The sequence below is a fragment of the Hemiscyllium ocellatum genome, unplaced genomic scaffold (genome assembly GCF_020745735.1).
Source record: "Hemiscyllium ocellatum isolate sHemOce1 unplaced genomic scaffold, sHemOce1.pat.X.cur. scaffold_3904_pat_ctg1, whole genome shotgun sequence".
NCBI classification, from domain to species: domain Eukaryota; kingdom Metazoa; phylum Chordata; class Chondrichthyes; order Orectolobiformes; family Hemiscylliidae; genus Hemiscyllium; species Hemiscyllium ocellatum.
In genome coordinates this window covers 1-19,975 of record NW_026868726.1, presented here as the reverse complement: position 1 = coordinate 19,975, position 19,975 = coordinate 1, and the positions used below count along the sequence as shown (strand labels likewise).

Here is a 19,975-nt window from a genome sequence, read left to right as displayed (position 1 = left end):
CCCCACACGCACACCCCACCCCACACACAACCCCCCCACACACACCCCCCACCCACACCCCACCCCACCCACACCCCACCCCACACACACCCCCCCACACGCACACCCCACACACACACAACACTCACCCCACCCCACACACTCACCCACCCCACACACTCACCCCGCCCCACACACACACCCCGCCCCACACACACACCCCGCCCCACACACACCCCGCCCCACACACACCCCACCCCACACACACCCCACCCCACACACACCCCACCCCACTCACTCACCCCACCCCACACACTCACCCCACCCCACACACTCACCCCACCCCACACACACACCCCGCCCCACACACAAACCCCACCCCCCACACACCCCACCCCACACACACCCCACCCCACACACACACCCACTCACTCCACTCCCTGCCACCACCCATGCCCCCCCCCCCCGGTCTGCCCTGCCGGTGCTCCAGCTGCTGGGTTGAGGTGGTGGAGCCTTCCTGAGGCCCTGCGGTGTATGTTGTGGGGGCTTCGCGGTGTGGATCCCCCCTCGCTGTGGATCATGGTGTCCTTGAGGCACCCCAGAAGTTCGCTTGTACATAAAACACAGGTTAGAGCTGGTGTCATTTCACACCGCTACTCCGAAAGGGTCCTCGTGGGGGGGTGGGGGAACACAGAGAGAAAATTAATCCCAGGAAAGCTCGGAACAACTCTTGGAAGGAGCTGGAAGAGTCCTGGGGGTGAAATTGTGACCCATCACTAAGAGGTGAACAGAAACAGCAGATCAGGCAGCATCTGTGGAGGGAGAGAGAGAGAGAGCTGGGCCCACCTTCCAGACCTTTCAGGAGCCGGCCTGTGAGCTTGGTTGCCTTCCCCTCGGATGCTGCCAGGGTCCACAGCGGTTTCGCTGCCTTGTGCCCACAGTCCCTGATTTGATTTGGAGCCTGTAGGCAGCACTCCTGTGAAGGGTGAGGAGCTGATGCTGTCCGAACCAAGTCGGTTTCTGGGAGCAGCACGTGTTGACAGCGGATTACCTTCTCATCGTGAGGTTCCTCTCTGATCTCTCATCAGCACAGTCGCAAAATACTTCCCTTTATTGGTCAGAGTATCGAGTACAGGAGTTGGGAGGGTCATGTTGCGGCTGTACAGGACATTGGTTAGGGCCGCTGTTGGAATATTGGGTGTAATTCTGGTCTCCTTCCGATCGGGAAGATGTTGTGAAACTTGAAAGGGTTCAGAAAAGATTGACAAGGATGTTGCCAGGGTTGGAGGGTCTGAGCTACAGGGAGAGGCTGAACAGGCTGGGGCTGTTTTCCCTGAGCGTCGGAGGCTGAGGGCTGACCTTATAGAGGGTTATAAAATCACGGGGGGACATGGATAGGGTAAATAGACAAGGTCTTTTCCCCCTGGGGGGGGGAGCCCAGAACTAGAGGGTTATAAAATCACGAGGGGGACATGGAGAGGGTAAATAGACAAGGTCTTTTCCCCCTGGGGTGGGGGAGCCCAGAACTAGAGGGTTATAAAATCACGAGGGGACATGGATAGGGTAAATAGACGAACTGCTTGGGGTGGGATATGGAGCTGGGTTACAGACCTGAGTTGGTGCTCAGGCCCTCGTACTCCAATCACCTCTGCTCCAGTACCTGATTGGTGCAGTGTCAGTCCCCTCCAGCTCCAGCACGTCTCTGCGGGAATCCCTCCCAGGGCAGTGTCCCAGGTCCCTACCATCCCCCAGCTGCTCCAGCCCTGACCTTCCCTCCATCAGAAGGTCAGCAGTGTGGGCAGGGGGATGTTTCCCGATGGTGATCCCCATGTTCAGCTCCATTCACCGCTCCCCTCACCCACTGCCACACTCCGGGTCCAAACACAGCAAGATCTGGGCAGTGTCCAGGCTTGGGCTGGCAAGGGGCAGGTAACGTTCACACCCAACGCACACCAGGCAACGAGAGAGCGTCTAACCATCGCCCCCTTGATGTTCAATGGTGTTACCGTCACTGAATCCCCCTTCCCCCCCCACTATCAACATCCTGGGGGTTACCGTCTCCAACAAGAGAGAGAGAATCTAACCATCGCCCCCTTGATGTTCAATGGTGTTACCGTCACTGAATCCCCCTTCCCCCCCCACTATCAACATCCTGGGGTTACCGTCTCCAACAAGAGAGAGAGAATCTAACCACCGCCCCCTTGTTGTTCAATGGTGTTACCGTCACTGAATCCCCCTTCCCCCCCACTATCAACATCCTGGGGTTACCGTCTCCAACAAGAGAGAGAGAGAATCTAACCACCACCCCCTTGTTGTTCAATGGTGTTACCGTCACTGAATCCCCCTTCCCCCCCACTATCAACATCCTGGGGTTACCGTCTCCAACAAGAGAGAGAGAATCTAACCATCGCCCCCTTGATGTTCAATGGTGTTACCGTCACTGAATCCCCCTTCCCCCCCCACTATCAACATCCTGGGGTTACCGTCTCCAACAAGAGAGAGAGAATCTAACCACCGCCCCCTTGTTGTTCAATGGTGTTACCGTCACTGAATCCCCCTTCCCCCCCACTATCAACATCCTGGGGGTTACCGTCTCCAACAAGAGAGAGAGAGAATCTAACCACCACCCCCTTGTTGTTCAATGGTGTTACCGTCACTGAATCCCCCTTCCCCCCCACTATCAACATCCTGGGGGTTACCGTTGAGCAGAAACTGACCATGGATCCTGCCCCATATAAACACAGCGGCTACTAGAACAGGTCAGAGGCTGGGAATCCTGCAGTGAGTAACTCCCCTCCTGACCCTCCCCCCCAAAGCCCTGTCCCACCATCGGGGTCAGAGGCTGGGAATCCTGCAGTGAGTAACTCCCCTCTCCCTGAAAGGGTGTCCCATCTGTTCCTTCCTGGGCCCGCATCTCTGGGATTCCCTCCCTGAGGGACACTGTGGGTCTACCCTGCAGCACATGGACTGCTCACTTCTCCCCCACCTTCTCAATGATGGGATGTGGGGGTAACCTGGGATGGGGTAGGGGGGGTGTGTGTGTGTGTGGGGGGGGGGGTGATTGTCCCTTCCTTTTCACCCTGCTCCCCCTCCCCTGACCCCCTCAGCTTTCAGCACCCGCGTAGCCAGCGTGAGAGTAAATCCAGCCTAGGCTCGCTCCGAGTTGGGGGAGGGGTGGGGAGTCTCTCTCTCTCTCTGTCTCCCTGGTGGGTGTGGGATAGGCCAAGCCGATGCTGGGGAGGGGAGGGGGCTCTCTGGGGCCCACTCCTCCCTTCTCTGGCTGCGGCGTCTTCCTGTCCTCCTCACTGGGTGTGTGGGAGGGAGGGAGCAGCGAGACAGGAACACGTTTCGCTCACAAATCCCATTGGGAAGTAGGGCCTGGTGATCGGGGAGGTGAGGGGAAGGGGCACGGGATGGATTTGCAGCTGGAGAGAGAGTGAGTGTGTGTTTGGGAAGGAGAGGGTTAAACGCGAGAAGCCAGCCCCAGCTCTGAGCTGCCTGTTCCCTGTCCACTTCCCCACATGCACACACTCACAAGAGACTCTCCCTCTCTTTGTCTCTCTCTCTCCCTCCCCCTCTCTCCCCCTCTCACTTTCTCCCTCTCTCTCTCTCTCTCTTCCCACTCACTCCCTCTGTCTCTACCCCTCCTTTTCCCTCTCTCTCCCCTCCCCCTCTCTCTCTTTCTTTCTCTCTCTCCCCTTCCCTATCCCTCTCTCTCTCCCCCTCTCTCTCTTTCTTTCTCTCTCTCCCCTTCCCTATCCCTCTCTCTCTCCCCCTCCCCATCCCTCTCTTCCCCTCCCCCTCCCTCTTTCTCTCTCCCCTTTCCCATCCTTCTCTTCCCCTCCCCCTCTCTCTCTCCCCTTCCCCATCCCCTCCCTCTCTCCCCCTCCCCCTCCCTCTCTTCCCCTCCCCCTCCCTCTTTCTCTCTCCCCTTCCCCATCCTTCTCTTCCCCTCCCCCTCTCTCTCCCCTTCCCCATCCCCTCCCTCTCTTCCCCTCCCCCTCCCTCTCTTCCCCTCCCCCTCTCTCTTTCTCTCTCCCCTTCCCCATCCCTCCCTTCTCCTCCCCTTCTCTTTCTCTGTCTCCCTCCCCCCTCCCCCTCTTCCTCTCTGTCCTACCCTCCGTCCCCCTTGCTCTTTCTCTCCCTCCCCCCTCCTTATTTATCCCCGCCTCTCCCTCCCTCTCTCTCCCTCTCCCTCTCTCTCCCCTCCCTCCTTTGCGGTTCTCCCCCCAGGGTGTAGTGAACATTGTTCCCTTTGTGCTGGAGGCTGGCGGTCTGTGCCCCCCTCCCCCCTGCTCCATGGGGAGCTGCTGCCAGTGAATGGGGCTGTTTCTCCCTCCCTCCCTCCCTCCGGGAAGCCCGGGCGGGCGCTCCTGTTTTGTTTGTCCTGTCTGTCTGCTGCCTGCAGCCGCCTCCGCGTGAGTGGGTCACACACCGGCAGAGCGATGGGGGGGGGGGGGGGGGGAGGGAGAGAGAGAGAGAGAGCGAGGGAGAGAGAGAGAGAGACAGAGAGAGGGAGAGAGAGAGAGACTGAGCCGCTGCAGCTGCTTCTTCCCCCTCCAACCCCCCTGCTCTGGGGCGGGCCCTGAGCTTTCTGTCTCCTGCTGGGTTGGTGGGAGGGGGAGCTGGGCTGGTGCTGGGGGGGGAGGGAGGTTGTGGGGGGGGCGGCAGCGTGCGTGACGGTGAAGGAGGTGGGGCTGCCTGAAGGGGAGGGGAAAGATTCCTCACCTCGCTGCGGGAAGGGACCAGCGTCTGTCCTTGGTCCTGTAGCTCGCACTCCGGCCTGGTTTGTTCTCGTGTGTGTGTGTGTGTGTGTGTGTCTGTCCGTCTCCCTGTGTGTGTCTGTGGGTTCATGCTTTATCGCCATTCACCACCCATCTATCTGCCTGTTGGCAGCAGGCCCTGCCTCATTATAGAGAGAGAGAGAGAGAGATGTGGAGCTGGCTTCAGATCTTTGTCAGCACATAGAACAGGCAAGCTCAGAACTGATCGCAACTCAGCATTGCCAGAGCTCGGCTCTGCCAGGGATCTGTGATGGCTGTGTGTGTGTGTGTCTCCCAGGGACTGTAACGGCTGTGTGTGTGTGTGTGTGTCTCTCTCTCTGTCTCCCAGGGACTGTAATGGCTGTGTGTGTCTCTCCCAGAGACTGTAATGGCTGTGTGTGTCTCTCCCAGGGACTGTAACGGCTGTGTGTGTCTCTCCCAGGGACTGTAACGGCTGTGTGTGTGTATCAGGGTCTGTAACGGCTGTGTGTGCGTGCGCATGTGTGTCTCCCAGGGTCTGTAACGGTGGGGGTGTGTGTGTGTGTGTGTGTGTGTGTGTGTGTGTCTCCCAGGGTCTGTAACGGGGTGTGTGTGTGTGTGTGTGTGTGTATATGTATATGTATATCAAGGTCTGTAACAGGTGTGTGTGTGTATGTATCAGGGTCTGTAATGGCTGTGTATGTATGTAACGGGGGTTTGTGTGTGTGTGTTGTATATCCCAGGGTCTATAATGGGTGTGTGTGAGTGTTAGTGTCTGTAACAGGCATGCGTGTGTTTGTATATCCCAGGGTCTGTAACAGCTGGGCGAGCGTGTGTATCAGGGTCTATAACAGCTCTGTGCGCGCGCACACCTCTCTCCCAGGGTCTGTAACGGCTGTGTGTCTGTATTAGGAGCTGTAACGGGAGTGTGTGTGCATGTGTGTATCAAGATCTGTAATGGTTGTGTGTTTATCAGGGTCTGTAACGGCTGTGTGTGTGTGTGTGTGTGTATCCGGGCTGTAAAGGCTGTGTGTGCGTGTGTATCAGGGGCTGTAGCAACTGTGTGTATTAGGGGCTGTAACGGGTGTGTGTGTATCAGGGGCTGTAACGGGGGGGGGTGTGTGTATCAGGGGCTGTAACGGGGATGTGTGCCTGTGTGTGTATCGGGGCTGTAACGGGGGTGTGTGTGTGTGTGTATCGGGGCTGGAACGGGGGGGTGTGTGTGCGTGTATCAGGGGCTGTAACGGGGGTGGTGTGTGTGTATCAGGGGCTGTAACGGGGGTGTGTGTATCAGGGGCTGTAACGGGGGGGGTGTGTGTATCAGGGGCTGTAACGGGGGTGTGTGTGTGTGTGTGTGTGTGTATCAGGGGCTGTAACGGGGGGGGGGGGTGTGCGTGCCTCTCTCCCAGGGGCTGTAACGGGGGTGTGTGTGTGTGTGTATCAGGGGCTGTAACGGGGGGGGGGTGTATCAGGGGCTGTAACGGGGGGGGGTGCGTGCCTCTCTCCCAGGGGCTGTAACGGGGGGGGGGTGTGTGTATCAGGGGCTGTAACGGGGGTGGTGTGTGTGTATCAGGGGCTGTAACGGGGGTGTGTGTATCAGGGGCTGTAACGGGGGGGGTGTGTGTATCAGGGGCTGTAACGGGGGTGTGTGTGTGTGTGTGTGTATCAGGGGCTGTAACGGGGGTGTGTGTGTGTGTATCAGGGGCTGTAACGGGGGTGTGTGTATCAGGGGCTGTAACGGGGGTGTGTGTGTGTGTGTGTATCAGGGGCTGTAACGGGGGGGGGGGTGTGCGTGCCTCTCTCCCAGGGGCTGTAACGGGGGTGTGTGTGTGTGTATCAGGGGCTGTAACGGGGGGGGGGTGTATCAGGGGCTGTAACGGGGGGGGGTGCGTGCCTCTCTCCCAGGGGCTGTAACGGGGGGGGTGTGTGTATCAGGGGCTGTAACGGGGGTGTGTGTGTGTGTGTGTGTATCAGGGGCTGTAACGGGGGGGGGGTGTGCGTGCCTCTCTCCCAGGGGCTGTAACGGGGGTGTGTGTGTGTGTATCAGGGGCTGTAACGGGGGGGGGGTGTATCAGGGGCTGTAACGGGGGGGGGTGCGTGCCTCTCTCCCAGGGGCTGTAACGGGGGGGGGTGTGTGTGTATCAGGGGCTGTAACGGGGGGGGGGTGTATCAGGGGCTGTAACGGGGGGGGGTGTGCGTGCCTCTCTCCCAGGGGCTGTAACGGGGGGGGGTGTGTGTGTATCAGGGGCTGTAACGGGGGGGGGGTGTATCAGGGGCTGTAACGGGGGGGGGGGGGGGTGTGTATCAGGGGCTGTAACGGGGGGGTTGGGGTTAGGGAGGGGGGTAGGAATGGAACCGTTCTGGCTGCACCACCCAGCCCAGCCCAGCCCAGCCCAGCCCGCACTCTCATTTTATCTGGACCGCAATGGGTCTGTAACGTTTCATCCCTGTCATGTGGGGACTGTAACGGCTGGGGGAGGGCCAGCACGGACTCGATGGACCGAATGGCTGCCTGCTGGCTTGAAGCCACGGGAGCCAACGATATGGGAGTGAGGCCATTCGGCCCGTTCGACCATGGCTGCCGTGTTCCTCATGCTTCTCCCCATAACCCTGACCAAACAAGATCCTCTCTCCCCCTCACCGTGACCTTGTGGGGTGTTACTCCCCACGGGAGCGTTCCTTGTACCCCCCCCTCCCCCACCCACCCCTGCTTCCCCCCATACCCCCCACCCACCCTCTCCCCAGCATGTCCGTCTGAGACAGCAACGAGCTGTGAGCCCACACTGAGGGTCCCCCAGCGACACTGCCCTGGGCCCCCCCGCGTCCCTGGGTCTGGCAGTGCTGTGGTCTCTGACGTGTGGACCATTCCCGACCCCCCCGACCCCCCCTGGCCGTGGTGTGGGTCTGTCTGTCATGTCCCTCGCCAACTCTGAACGGGGAGAGAGGGAGAGTGAGGGAGAGTGAGGGAGAGGCTCCTCTCGCTGGTTCCCTACGCAGCCTCTCTGCACTCCGCGGGATGGACGCTACTCTCCGGTCTTGAGTCCGACTCTCTCTGTCCCCCCCCCCCCCCCCCACTGCTCTGGGGGAGGGCGAAGGGAGACCCCCCCCACCGCTAGAACCCACCACAGTCGTGAGGTGGGGGGGCTTTCTCCAAGTCAGGGTGGGGGTGGAGAGTTGGCACGGACCGAGGGAGGGAGATGGTGGAGGGGGGAAGACGCCGCGGATTGGGGAGGGGGGAGACGCTGGCCCTACCCCATTACCTGACCGTCTCCTTTTACCCCCCCCCCCCCCACCCAGCAGCGAAGACGCCAAGCCCCCGGCGATGGAGAGAGGGTGCGATCTCGCGGAGACCCAGGCGCTTGCCCCGGAGCTGCAGGAGACCCAGCGGTGCGAGGAGTCCCTGCCTGAGGGGGACAGGAAAGAGGTGAGGGGGTTGGGAGGGGGAGGGGGCTGAGGGGGGGGGGAAGGGGTGGTGAGGGGGGGGAAGTGAGGTTCTAGCTGCTGCTGCTGCTGCTGGGAGGGGAGAGGGGTTACAGATTACATCCCCATCGCTGACAGGGGAGGGGGGTGGGAGGCAGAGCCAGGAAGGGGGAGGAATGGGGCAGACAGGGGGTGCAGAGGGAGGGGGGGGGGGGGGGGGAGGATGGTGTGAGAGCAGTGGGGGAGAGGGGTGGGCTGCAGGTGGTCAGACTGGCCTGACCCCCATCCCCGCACTCCCTGACATTCAATCCACACAGCCCCACCTTCTAGCCCTGTGGAGGGAGGGGAGGGGAGGGGGAGGCACCAGGGTGGGGTTGGGGGGCATGGGGCTGGCGAGGACACCGGATCAGGGACCCCTCCCCAACAAGTCCCCACCCAGGCTGTCCACCCTCTCAGGGACACGCCTACACCCCCACCCCACCCCCACACTCTTCCCCTCTCCCCCCCAGCTCCTCACACCCCCACCCCACCCCCACACTCTTCCCCTCTCCCCCCCAACTCCTCACTCCCCCACCCCACCCCCACACTCTTCCCCTCTCCCCCCCCAACTCCTCACACCCCCACCCCACCCCCCACACTCTTCCCCTCTCCCCCCCAACTCCTCACACCCCCACCCCACCCCCACACTCTTCCCCTCTCCCCCCCAACTCCTCACACCCCCACCCCACCCCCACACTCTTCCCCTCTCCCCCCCAACTCCTCACACCCCCACCCCACCCCCACACTCTTCCCCTCTCCCCCCCAACTCCTCACACCCCCACCCCCACCCCCACACTCTTCCCCTCTCCCCCCCAACTCCTCACACCCCCACCCCACCCCCACACTCTTCCCACCCCACCCCCCCAACTCCTCACTCCCCCCACCCCACCCCCACACTCTTCCCCTCTCTCTCCCCCCCCAACTCCTCACACCCCCACCCCACCCCCACACTCTTCCCCTCTCCCCCCCAACTCCTCACTCCCCCCCACCCCCACCCCCACACTCTTCCCCTCTCTCTCCCCCCCAGCTCCTCACTCCCCCCACCCCACCCCCACACTCTTCCCCTCTCTCTCCCCCCCCCAACTCCTCACTCCCCCACCCCACCCCCACACTCTTCCCCTCTCCCCCCCAACTCCTCACTCCCCCACCCCACCCCCACACTCTTCCCCTCTCTCCCCCCCAGCTCCTCACTCCCCCCACCCCACCCCCACACTCTTCCCACCCCACCCCCCAGCTCCTCACTCCCCCCACCCCACCCCCACACTCTTCCCCTCTCCCCCCCAACTCCTCACTCCCCCACCCCACCCCCATACTCTTCCCCTCTCCCCCCCAACTCCTCACTCTCCCCACCCCACCCCCACACTCTTCCCCTCTCCCCCCCCAGCTCCTCACTCCCCCCACCCCACCCCCACACTCTTCCCCTCTCTCTCCCCCCCCAACTCCTCACTCCCCCACCCCACCCCCACACTCTTCCCCTCTCCCCCCCAACTCCTCACTCCCCCCACCCCACCCCCATACTCTTCCCCTCTCTCCCCCCCCAGCTCCTCACTCTCCCCACCCCACCCCCACACTCTTCCCCTCTCTCCCCCCCAACTCCTCACTCCCTCACCCCACCCCCATACTCTTTCTCCCCCCCCCTCCCCTATCCCCCCCCACCGTCCCCTCCCCCAGCCACTCCCCTACGAGTCTGTCCCCGGGAACGGTGCAGGGGAGCTGGGCAGAGACAGCTCCTGGAGGCTGCCTGTGGTGTCTCTGGGCAGGAACTCAGTCAGTGGGCCTGGTCAGGCCGGGCCTGGGGAGGGGGATATTGCTGGTCCGGTCAGCTCTCTGAGCTCGGGGTAGCTGCCTGGAGAGGGGGGGGGGGGAGGGAGGGAGTGGGTGGGGGGAGAGAAAGAGAGGGAGGGAGAGAGAGAGAAAGGGAGGGAGACAGAGAGCACGGGAGAGAGGTGGAGAGGCAGAGCGAGAGGGGGGAGAACGTGAGGGAGGGAGAGACTGAGGGAGAGAGCAGGGAAGTGAGAGGGAGTGGGGGGAGAGCGTGAGGGAGGGAGGGTGCTGGTTAACCGTACTGCTGCTGTAATTGAATGGTGCTCCTTCACCTTGTGAGCGAATCTACCAACAATACTGTGTATGCTGTTACCACATTAAACCTCAGAGAAGCCCCAGGACTCTTCCTGTCACCAAACTGTTGGACTTTACACCAGGCCTGATGGTCACCCACTCAGAGATTACACTCTACGTTCACAAAGAGAGAGAGAGAGAGAGAGAGGCGTGAGGGGCAAATCCAGCTACCAGCCCGACTCCCACACGTACACACTCCCCCCCTCAACGCAACGGGCTCTTCACCCGAAGCCATGACAGTCGAGCAACTCCACCCCTCAACGCGTCTCCCTCCTCCCCACTGCAGGAGGAAGGGATGGTCGAGTGAGAGAGAGAGCGAGAGAGAGGTCGGGGGGGTGGTGGAGCAGGGGTGATGGAGGAAGAGTCATCCCCCACCCACCAGTCGCTGAGGATGACATACCCAGCTGTGTGACCCTCTGCCAACACACGGATGGGCGATCGATCGAGCGACCGAGCCCCAGGACAGCGAAACGGGGATGGTCGCATGCTGTGACGATCCGAGAGAGAGAGAGCGCGCACACCGGCGACTCGCTCACCGTCACACTCCGAGCGAGGGAATCCCCGCGGGGCGCTGACACCTCCCCGTCCCTCCAGCCAGACCCAGTGACGGCTGGAGGGGGCAAGGGCACTGTGCTGCTGATGGAGGGAGGGGCCCGCACTTTGGACTCGCTCGCCAACCCCTTCCCTCCCTCCCTCCCTCCCGAGAACACGGATCGAAGCCGTCCCGCCATCACTGGCTGCAGGAAGCAGGACGCCACTCTGTCACATGGGCCGGGCGAGCCCTGGGTCCGAATAAACTGGAGAGCAGCCCGTCTCCTCGTCCAGCCTGGCCCGACCAACTCTCACCGACTGACTGACCGCTCGCTCCGGTTCACTGGGAGGCCTCAGCTTCTGCAGGCAGGCAGACAGACGGTTAACGCTTCGAGGCCCGTGACTCTCCTCCGCATTGTCCACCCACCACTGAGGATCGATGGATCTCGATATCCCCCCCTTCCACCCATCCACCCCAGCGCGAGAGTGTGGGAGCACGTCAGTGTGATGGCTACGTGCACAGGGCTGGCCGCACGTCGACAGAGAGAGAAACCCGAGGGCTGCGGGTGTGTGAAATCCCATCCCTCGGGAGGACTTTGACAATTACCCTGTTCCTGAAACCTGCTGGCTGTGTCTCCCCGCACAAGGGCTGCACTCTCGGCCTGATTAACCAGCCCTGCGGAGAGGGGAACACTCAGAGACTCAGAGGTGGTGGGGAAGGGGACAGGGGGAGAGAATATGACATTCCCCCCCCCCTCCCCTCCCGTGCAGAAAGCAAGCTCGGCTCCGGGATGTCGGAACGCTCCCAGCTCGCTGGCGTGTCCAGCCTGGTCTGTCGCTGTGTTTGCTGGGAGAGAGAGAGAGCGAGCGAGACGGCCAGGGGGATGGAGTGAGAGTTGAGAAGCCACTACTGTCTCACGCACGCACACAGAGAGCGAGAGCGAGAGAGAGAGAGAGGGGAGCGGTCACGCTGCCGAACTGTCACACTGAACATCCCGCGGGGCTGCCCGGGAGCAGCTGCCAGCGCGCAGTGGGGGGCGGACGGACGGACGAGACGAGGGAAGAGGGTTGCGTAAAGCCAGCGTTGCAGCCCTGCCCTCCATCGGTCAGCAACACCTCCCACCAACCCCCCCCCCGCCCCCACCTCCCCCCACACCCAGACGCAGAGCAGTGGCTGCTGTCCGAGCTGGCCCAAAGCCAAACCAGAACTCAGGTCGGGTTGAGAGATGTGCCTTTGCCTCGCCTCGTCTCCCATCTCAGTACCGTCACCTCCCAGTGAGGGGGTCTTCCCTCTGTATGGATTGTAAGCCATCGCGTTACACTGAAGACCAGGTGTGAAAGGGTACCTGGACCATTTGTCATTTCATAACTTCTTAATTTGTTCCGTTGGTGGTTGCTATATTCTGTAAACCAGTAAAAGTGAGGATCTCGTGTGTCACAGACAGACAGAGAGAGAGAGACAGACACAGAGAGAGCACACGAGAGAGCACGCTGTTTCTGAGCGAGGGCTCCAAGGCGCAGGCTGGCGCTTCCTCGCAGCGTTTCTCACCTTTTTGTTTTTGAGTTAACCAGGGTCGAGGGGGGTGGGAGGGAGGGAAAGTGGGGCCAGGCCACTTACCAGGGAGTGTCAAGGGGCGGGGGGTCCCTGAAGCTGACTAACTGTGGGGGAGGGGGGGGGGGGGGTAGCGGCGAAGGGGTTGTTCTCGGGATGGGCAGAGACCTCAGGGTTAGCCACACCAGCCTATCCTTCCACGTCACGTCACACCGAGCTGAGAGTGGGGAGGGACCCGGGATCGAGCGAGGGAGACTCCCTCCCCCGTACAATCCACTGCTCTCCGGAGATGTAGTGGGGCTCGATGTGAACAGAGTGTCTCTCTGTCTGTCTGTCTCTCTCTCTCTGTCTCTCTCTCTCTCTCTCTCTCTGTCTCTGTCTCTCTCTGTCTCTCTGCGTCTCTCTCTGTCTCTCTCTCTCTCTCTGTCTCTTTCTCTGTCTCTCCCTGTCTCTGTCTCTCTCTGTCTCTCTCTCTCTGTGTCTCTTTCTCTCTCTCTCTCTCTGTCTCTGTCTCTCTCTCTTTCTCTCTCTGTGTCTCTGTGTGTTTCTCTCTCTCTTCTGTCCCTCTCTTCTGTCCCTCTCTTCTGTCCCTCTCTTCTGTCCCTCTCTTCTGTCCCTCTCTTCTGTCTCCCTCTTCTGTCTCCCTCTTCTGTCTCCCTCTTCTGTCTCCCTCTTCTGTCTCTTTCTGTCTGTCTCTTTCTGTCTCTTTCTCTCTCTATTTCTCTCTCTTTCTCTGTCTGTCTCAGTCTCTCTCTCTCTGTGTCTCTGTGTGTGTTCCTCTCTCTCTGTCTCTGTCTCTCTGTCTGTCTCTCTGTCTCTCTCTCTCTTCTGTCTCTCTCTCTCTGTCTCTGTCTGTCTCTCTCTCTCTCTCTGTGTCTCTGTGTGTGTTTTTCTCTCTGTCTCTCCTGTCTCTCTTCTGTCTCTCTTTCTCTCTATTTCTCTCTCTCTCTCTGTCTCTCTCTCTCTCTGTCTCTCTCTGTCTGTCTCTCTGTCTCTCTCTGTCTCTCTCTCACTCTGTGTCTCTCTCTCTGTCTCTCTCTCTCTCTCTCTGTCTCTGACTGTCGCTCGCTCTGTCTCTCGCTCTGTCTCTCGCTCTGTCTCTCGCTCTGTCTCTCGCTCTGTCTCTCGCTCTGTCTCTCTCTCTCTTTGTCTCTCTCTGTGTCTCTCTCTCTCTGTCTCTCTCTTTCTCTGTCTCTCTCTCTCTTTCTGTGTCTCTCTCTCTCTTTGTCTCACTCTCTCTCTCTGTCTCTCTCTCTTTCCCCCTCTCTCTCTCTGTCTCTATCTCTCTGTTCCTGAACCCGAACCACAGTCCAATTTCCCCCCCCCCGCCGCCAATAGGTGGGACTTGGTTTGTCCCAGATTGGCCCTGACCCTCTACCCCACTGAGGGAGGAGAGGGACAGAGCGACCCCCTTCCCGAGGGGGAGAGGGAGATAGGGACAGAGCGACCCCCCTCCCCCCAGGGACCCCCTTCCCGAGGGGGAGAGGGAGATAGGGACAGAGTGGCCACCCTCCCTCTCAGGAGCCCCTACCCAAGGGAGAGGGAAAGCGCAACCCCCCCACCCTCCCCCCAGGGAGCCCCTACCTGAGGGGGGTGGGGTGGGGGAAGGAGTGACCCCCCTTGCCCCCAGGGACCCTCTACCCGAGGGGGCGGGAGTGAGTGAGTGAGAGAGTGACCCCCCCAGGGACCCTCTACCCGAGGGGGGTGGGGTGGGGGAAAGGAGTGACCCCCCTCCCCCCAGGGACTTCCTACCCGAGGTGGGGGGGGAGGGAGTGAGTGAGGTAGAGAGACCCCCCCCCAGCTCCCTGACCAACTCTCCCGGCTGACTGCAGGTCTCTGTGTATGGGGGGGTGGGGGTGGGGCAAGGGTCTGACGTGCCGAGATGGGTTAGGGTGGGGGGATGGTGGGAGAGGGGGACATGGGGGGTGGGGGGGGCCGTGCGGGGGCTGTGGTCCGAGGGGGCGCGCGGGACCGGACTCTGGGGGTCGCTGGGAACGTCTCGCGGAACGACCTTCCTGCCTCTCCCTCCGACAAGACTCATGCTCCCCCCTCCTCCCCATCTCCCCACCCCCCCCCCCACCCGTCCCACCCTCTCCCCTCTCTCCTCACCACCCCCCCTCCCCACCCCCACCCCTCCCGGGGTCTTCTCTCTCTCTCTGTCTCTCTTTCAGAACGTGGTGCCAAAAGCATTGAAGAGGAAGATCTCAGTTGTGGGTGAGTACTCCGAGTTCATTCTCCTGTGGCCTGGGTACCCTGTCCCAGTCCCTGTCCCTGTGTGTGTGTGGTCAGGGTAACCCCCTGTCCCTGTCCCTGCCCCTGCCCGTGTCCCTGCCCCTGTCCCTGTGTGTAATCCCGGTACCCCATGTGTCCCTGTGTGTGTGGACAGTGTGAACCCCCTGCCCCTGTCCCTGTCCCTGTGTGTAATCCCGGTACCCCGGGTGTCTCTGGGCTGTATGAGGAGGTGACGGGGTCAGGGTAACCCCCTGTCCCTGCCCCTGTCCCTGTCCCTGTGTGTAATCCCGGTACCCCGGGTGTCTCTGGGCTGTATGAGGAGGTGTCGGGGTCAGGGTAACCCCCTGTCCCTGTCCCTGTCCCTGTGTGTAATCCCGGTACCCCCGGGTGTCTCTGGGCTGTATGAGGAGGTGTCGGGGTCAGGGTAACCCCCTGTCCCTGCCCCTGTCCCTGCCCCTGCCCCTGTCCCTGTCCCTGTCCCTGTGTGTAATCCCGGTACCCCGGGTGTCTCTGGGCTGTATGAGGAGGTGACGAGGTCAGGGTAACCCCCTGCCCCTGCCCCTGTCCCTGTCCCTGTGTGTAATCCCGGTACCCCGGGTGTCTCTGGGCTGTATGAGGAGGTGTCGGGGTCAGGGTAACCCCCTGTCCCTGTCCCTGTCCCTGTGTGTAATCCCGGTACCCCCGGGTGTCTCTGGGCTGTATGAGGAGGTGACGAGGTCAGGGTAACCCCCTGCCCCTGTCCCTGTCCCTGTCCCTGTGTGTAATCCCGGTACCCCGGGTGTCTCTGGGCTGTATGAGGAGGTGTCGGGGTCAGGGTAACCCCCTGCCCCTGCCCCTGTCCCTGTCCCTGTCCCTGTGTGTAATCCCGGTACCCCGGGTGTCTCTGGGCTGTATGAGGAGGTGTCGGGGTCAGGGTAACCCCCTGTCCCTGCCCCTGTCCCTGTCCCTGTCCCTGTGTGTAATCCCGGTACCCCGGGTGTCTCTGGGCTGTATGAGGAGGTGACGAGGTCAGGGTAACCCCCTGCCCCTGTCCCTGTCCCTGTCCCTGTGTGTAATCCCGGTACCCCGGGTGTCTCTGGGCTGTATGAGGAGGTGTCGGGGTCAGGGTAACCCCCTGTCCCTGTCCCTGTCCCTGTGTGTAATCCCGGTACCCCGGGTGTCTCTGGGCTGTATGAGGAGGTGACGAGGTCAGGGTAACCCCCTGCCCCTGCCCCTGTCCCTGTCCCTGTGTGTAATCCCGGTACCCCCGGGTGTCTCTGGGCTGTATGAGGAGGTGTCGGGGTCAGGGTAACCCCCTGTCCCTGTCCCTGTCCCTGTGTGTAATCCCGGTACCCCCGGGTGTCTCTGGGCTGTATGAGGAGGTGACGAGGTCAGGGTAACCCCCTGCCCCTGTCCCTGTCCCTGTCCCTGTGTGTAATCCCGGTACCCCCGGGTGTCTCTGGGCTGTATGAGGAGGTGTCGGGGTCAGGGTAACCCCCTGCCCCTGCCCCTGTCCCTGTCCCTGTCCCTGTGTGTAATCCCGGTACCCCGGGTGTCTCTGGGCTGTATGAGGAGGTGTCGGGGTCAGGGTAACCCCCTGTCCCTGCCCCTGTCCCTGTCCCTGTCCCTGTGTGTAATCCCGGTACCCCGGGTGTCTCTGGGCTGTATGAGGAGGTGACGAGGTCAGGGTAACCCCCTGCCCCTGTCCCTGTCCCTGTCCCTGTGTGTAATCCCGGTACCCCGGGTGTCTCTGGGCTGTATGAGGAGGTGTCGGGGTCAGGGTAACCCCCTGTCCCTGTCCCTGTCCCTGTGTGTAATCCCGGTACCCCGGGTGTCTCTGGGCTGTATGAGGAGGTGACGGGGTCAGGGTAACCCCCTGTCCCTGTCCCTGTCCCTGTGTGTAATCCCGGTACCCCGGGTGTCTCTGGGCTGTATGAGGAGGTGACGAGGTCAGGGTAACCCCCTGCCCCTGCCCCTGTCCCTGTCCCTGTGTGTAATCCCGGTACCCCGGGTGTCTCTGGGCTGTATGAGGAGGTGTCGGGGTCAGGGTAACCCCCTGTCCCTGTCCCTGTCCCTGTGTGTAATCCCGGTACCCCCGGGTGTCTCTGGGCTGTATGAGGAGGTGACGAGGTCAGGGTAACCCCCTGCCCCTGTCCCTGTCCCTGTCCCTGTGTGTAATCCCGGTACCCCGGGTGTCTCTGGGCTGTATGAGGAGGTGTCGGGGTCAGGGTAACCCCCTGCCCCTGCCCCTGTCCCTGTCCCTGTCCCTGTGTGTAATCCCGGTACCCCCGGGTGTCTCTGGGCTGTATGAGGAGGTGTCGGGGTCAGGGTAACCCCCTGTCCCTGCCCCTGTCCCTGTCCCTGTCCCTGTGTGTAATCCCGGTACCCCGGGTGTCTCTGGGCTGTATGAGGAGGTGACGAGGTCAGGGTAACCCCCTGCCCCTGTCCCTGTCCCTGTCCCTGTGTGTAATCCCGGTACCCCGGGTGTCTCTGGGCTGTATGAGGAGGTGACGAGGTCAGGGTAACCCCCTGCCCCTGCCCCTGTCCCTGTCCCTGTGTGTAATCCCGGTACCCCGGGTGTCTCTGGGCTGTATGAGGAGGTGTCGGGGTCAGGGTAACCCCCTGTCCCTGCCCCTGTCCCTGTGTGTAATCCCGGTACCCCCGGGTGTCTCTGGGCTGTATGAGGAGGTGTCGGGGTCAGGGTAACCCCCTGTCCCTGTCCCTGTCCCTGTGTGTAATCCCGGTACCCCGGGTGTCTCTGGGCTGTATGAGGAGGTGACGAGGTCAGGGTAACCCCCTGCCCCTGTCCCTGTCCCTGTCCCTGTGTGTAATCCCGGTACCCCGGGTGTCTCTGGGCTGTATGAGGAGGTGTCGGGGTCAGGGTAACCCCCTGTCCCTGCCCCTGCCCCTGCCCCTGTCCCTGTGTGTAATCCCGGTACCCCGGGTGTCTCTGGGCTGTATGAGGAGGTGTCGGGGTCAGGGTAACCCCCTGCCCCTGTCCCTGTCCCTGTCCCTGTCCCTGTGTGTAATCCCGGTACCCCGGGTGTCTCTGGGCTGTATGAGGAGGTGTCGGGGTCAGGGTAACCCCCTGTCCCTGTCCCTGTCCCTGTGTGTAATCCCGGTACCCCGGGTGTCTCTGGGCTGTATGAGGAGGTGACGGGGTCAGGGTAACCCCCTGTCCCTGTCCCTGTCCCTGCCCCTGTCCCTGTGTGTAATCCCGGTACCCCGGGTGTCTCTGGGCTGTATGAGGAGGTGATGGGGTCAGGGTAACCCCCTGCCCCTGTCCCTGTCCCTGCCCCTGTCCCTGTGTGTAATCCCGGTACCCCGGGTGTCTCTGGGCTGTATGAGGAGGTGTCGGGGTCAGGGTAACCCCCTGTCCCTGTCCCTGTCCCTGTGTGTAATCCCGGTACCCCGGGTGTCTCTGGGCTGTATGAGGAGGTGACGGGGTCAGGGTAACCCCCTGTCCCTGCCCCTGTCCCTGTCCCTGTCCTTTTAGTGGGCGGCACGGTGGCACAGTGGTTAGCACTGCTGCCTCACAGCGCCTGAGACCCGGGTTCGATTCCCGACTCAGGCGACTGACTGTGTGGAGTTTGCACGTTCTCCCCGTGTCTGCGTGGGTTTCCTCCGGGTGCTCCGGTTTCCTCCCACAGTCCAAAGATGTGCGGGTCAGGGTGAATTGGCCATGCTAAATTGCCCGTAGTGTTAGGTAAGGGTAAATGTAGGGGTATGGGTGGGTTTCGCTTCGGCGGGTCGGTGTGGACTTGTTGGGCCGAAGGGCCTGTTTCCCACACTGTAAGTCTAAGTCTAAGTCTAAGTCCCTGTGTGTAATCCCGGTACCCCGGGTGTCTCTGGGCTGTATGAGGAGGTGACGGGGTCAGGGTAACCCCCTGTCCCTGCCCCTGTCCCTGTGTGTAATCCCGGTACCCCCGGGTGTCTCTGGGCTGTATGAGGAGGTGACGGGATCAGGCTAACATTGTGTTCCCTTGCAGCAGCCAGTAAGTGCAGTCCCCAGGCGAGCGTGGACAGTGAGGCTGGGATTCCGGCCCGGAAGAGACGCTGGGGAACCAGTACGGTGGCTACGCAGAAGAAACCATCCATCAGCATCACTACTGAGTCCCTGAAGGTCAGCACAGTCCACTCACCCTCTCCCCTCAGTGCCCTGGGTCTGGGGGGGAAATGGGGTACACTCCCCGGGTCACTGAGGGGGGAGTGGGGTACACTCCCCGGGTCAGTGAGGGGGGAGTGGGGTACCCTCCCCGGGTCACTGAGGGGGAGTGGGATACTCTCCCCGGGTCACTGAGGGGGGAGTGGGGTACACTCACCGGGTCACTGAGGGGGGAGTGGGGTACCCTCCCCGGGTCACTGAGGGGGAGTGGGGTACACTCCCCGGGTCACTGAGGGGGAGTGGGGTACACTCCCCGGGTCACTGAGGGGGTGTCAGGTACACTCCCCGGGTCACTGAGGGGGGTGTGGGGTACACTCCCCGGGTCACTGAGGGGGAGTGGGGTACTCTCCCCTGGTCACTGAGGGGCAGTGGGGTACTCTCCCCGGGTCACTGAGGGGGGAGTGGGGTACACTCCCCGGGTCACTGAGTGGGGAGTGGGGTACACTCCCCGGGTCACTGAGGGGGGAGTGGGGTACGCTCCCCGGGTCACTGAGGGGGGAGTGGGGTACACTCCCCGGGTCACTGAGGGGGGAGTGGGGTACTCTCCCCGGGTCACTGAGGGGGTAGTGGGGTACGCTCCCCGGGTCACTGAGGGGGGAGTGGGGTACGCTCCCCGGGTCACTGAGGGGGAGTGGGGTACTCTCCCCGGGTCACTGAGGGGGGAGTGGGGTACACTCCCCGGGTCACTGAGGGGGAGTGGGGTACTCTCCCCGGGTCACTGAGGGGGGAGTGGGGTACTCTCCCCGGGTCACTGAGGGGGAGTGGGGTACACTCCCCGGGTCACTGAGGGGGGAGTGGGGTACACTCCCCGGGTCACTGAGGGGGGAGTGGGGTACACTCCCCGGGTCACTGAGGGGGGAGTGGGGTACACTCCCCGGGTGTGTGTCTCTCTCTCTCTCTCTCCCCGGGTCTCTCTCTCTCTCCCCGGGTCTCTCTCCCCCCCCCCCCCCCCCCCCCCCCCCGGGTGTCTCTCTCCCCGCCCCGTGCTGTGAGCTGACTGTGCTGTTTCCTGTTACAGAGTCTGATCCCAGAGATGAAGCCCCCGGTGGGTACAGGCCTTGCTCAGGGCCAGGAGGTGGTGGTAGATCTCCACCCCGATGATGGACACCTGTCTGAGGATGAGACGGAGCGAGTGGACGAAGAGGATCCACATGATAAAGGCCTCAAGATCCGCCGCACAGTCACCCAGGTACAGGCCGGCAGCACCCTCTCCCCGGG

General features: G+C 62.2%; 1 protein-coding gene across 1 annotated transcript; it reads left to right on the top strand.

The window, feature by feature from the left end:
- Positions 1-4,703: 4,703 nt before the first annotated feature.
- LOC132813605 (apoptotic chromatin condensation inducer in the nucleus-like) lies at positions 4,704-19,946 on the top strand (the record flags this gene model as incomplete). Its single annotated transcript, XM_060823210.1, has 5 exons — positions 4,704-4,765; positions 8,019-8,145; positions 14,553-14,595; positions 18,582-18,715; positions 19,776-19,946. Coding segments are annotated over exons 2-5 (450 nt in total), but the record flags the coding sequence as incomplete, so codon positions are not given.
- Positions 19,947-19,975: the final 29 nt, after the last annotated feature.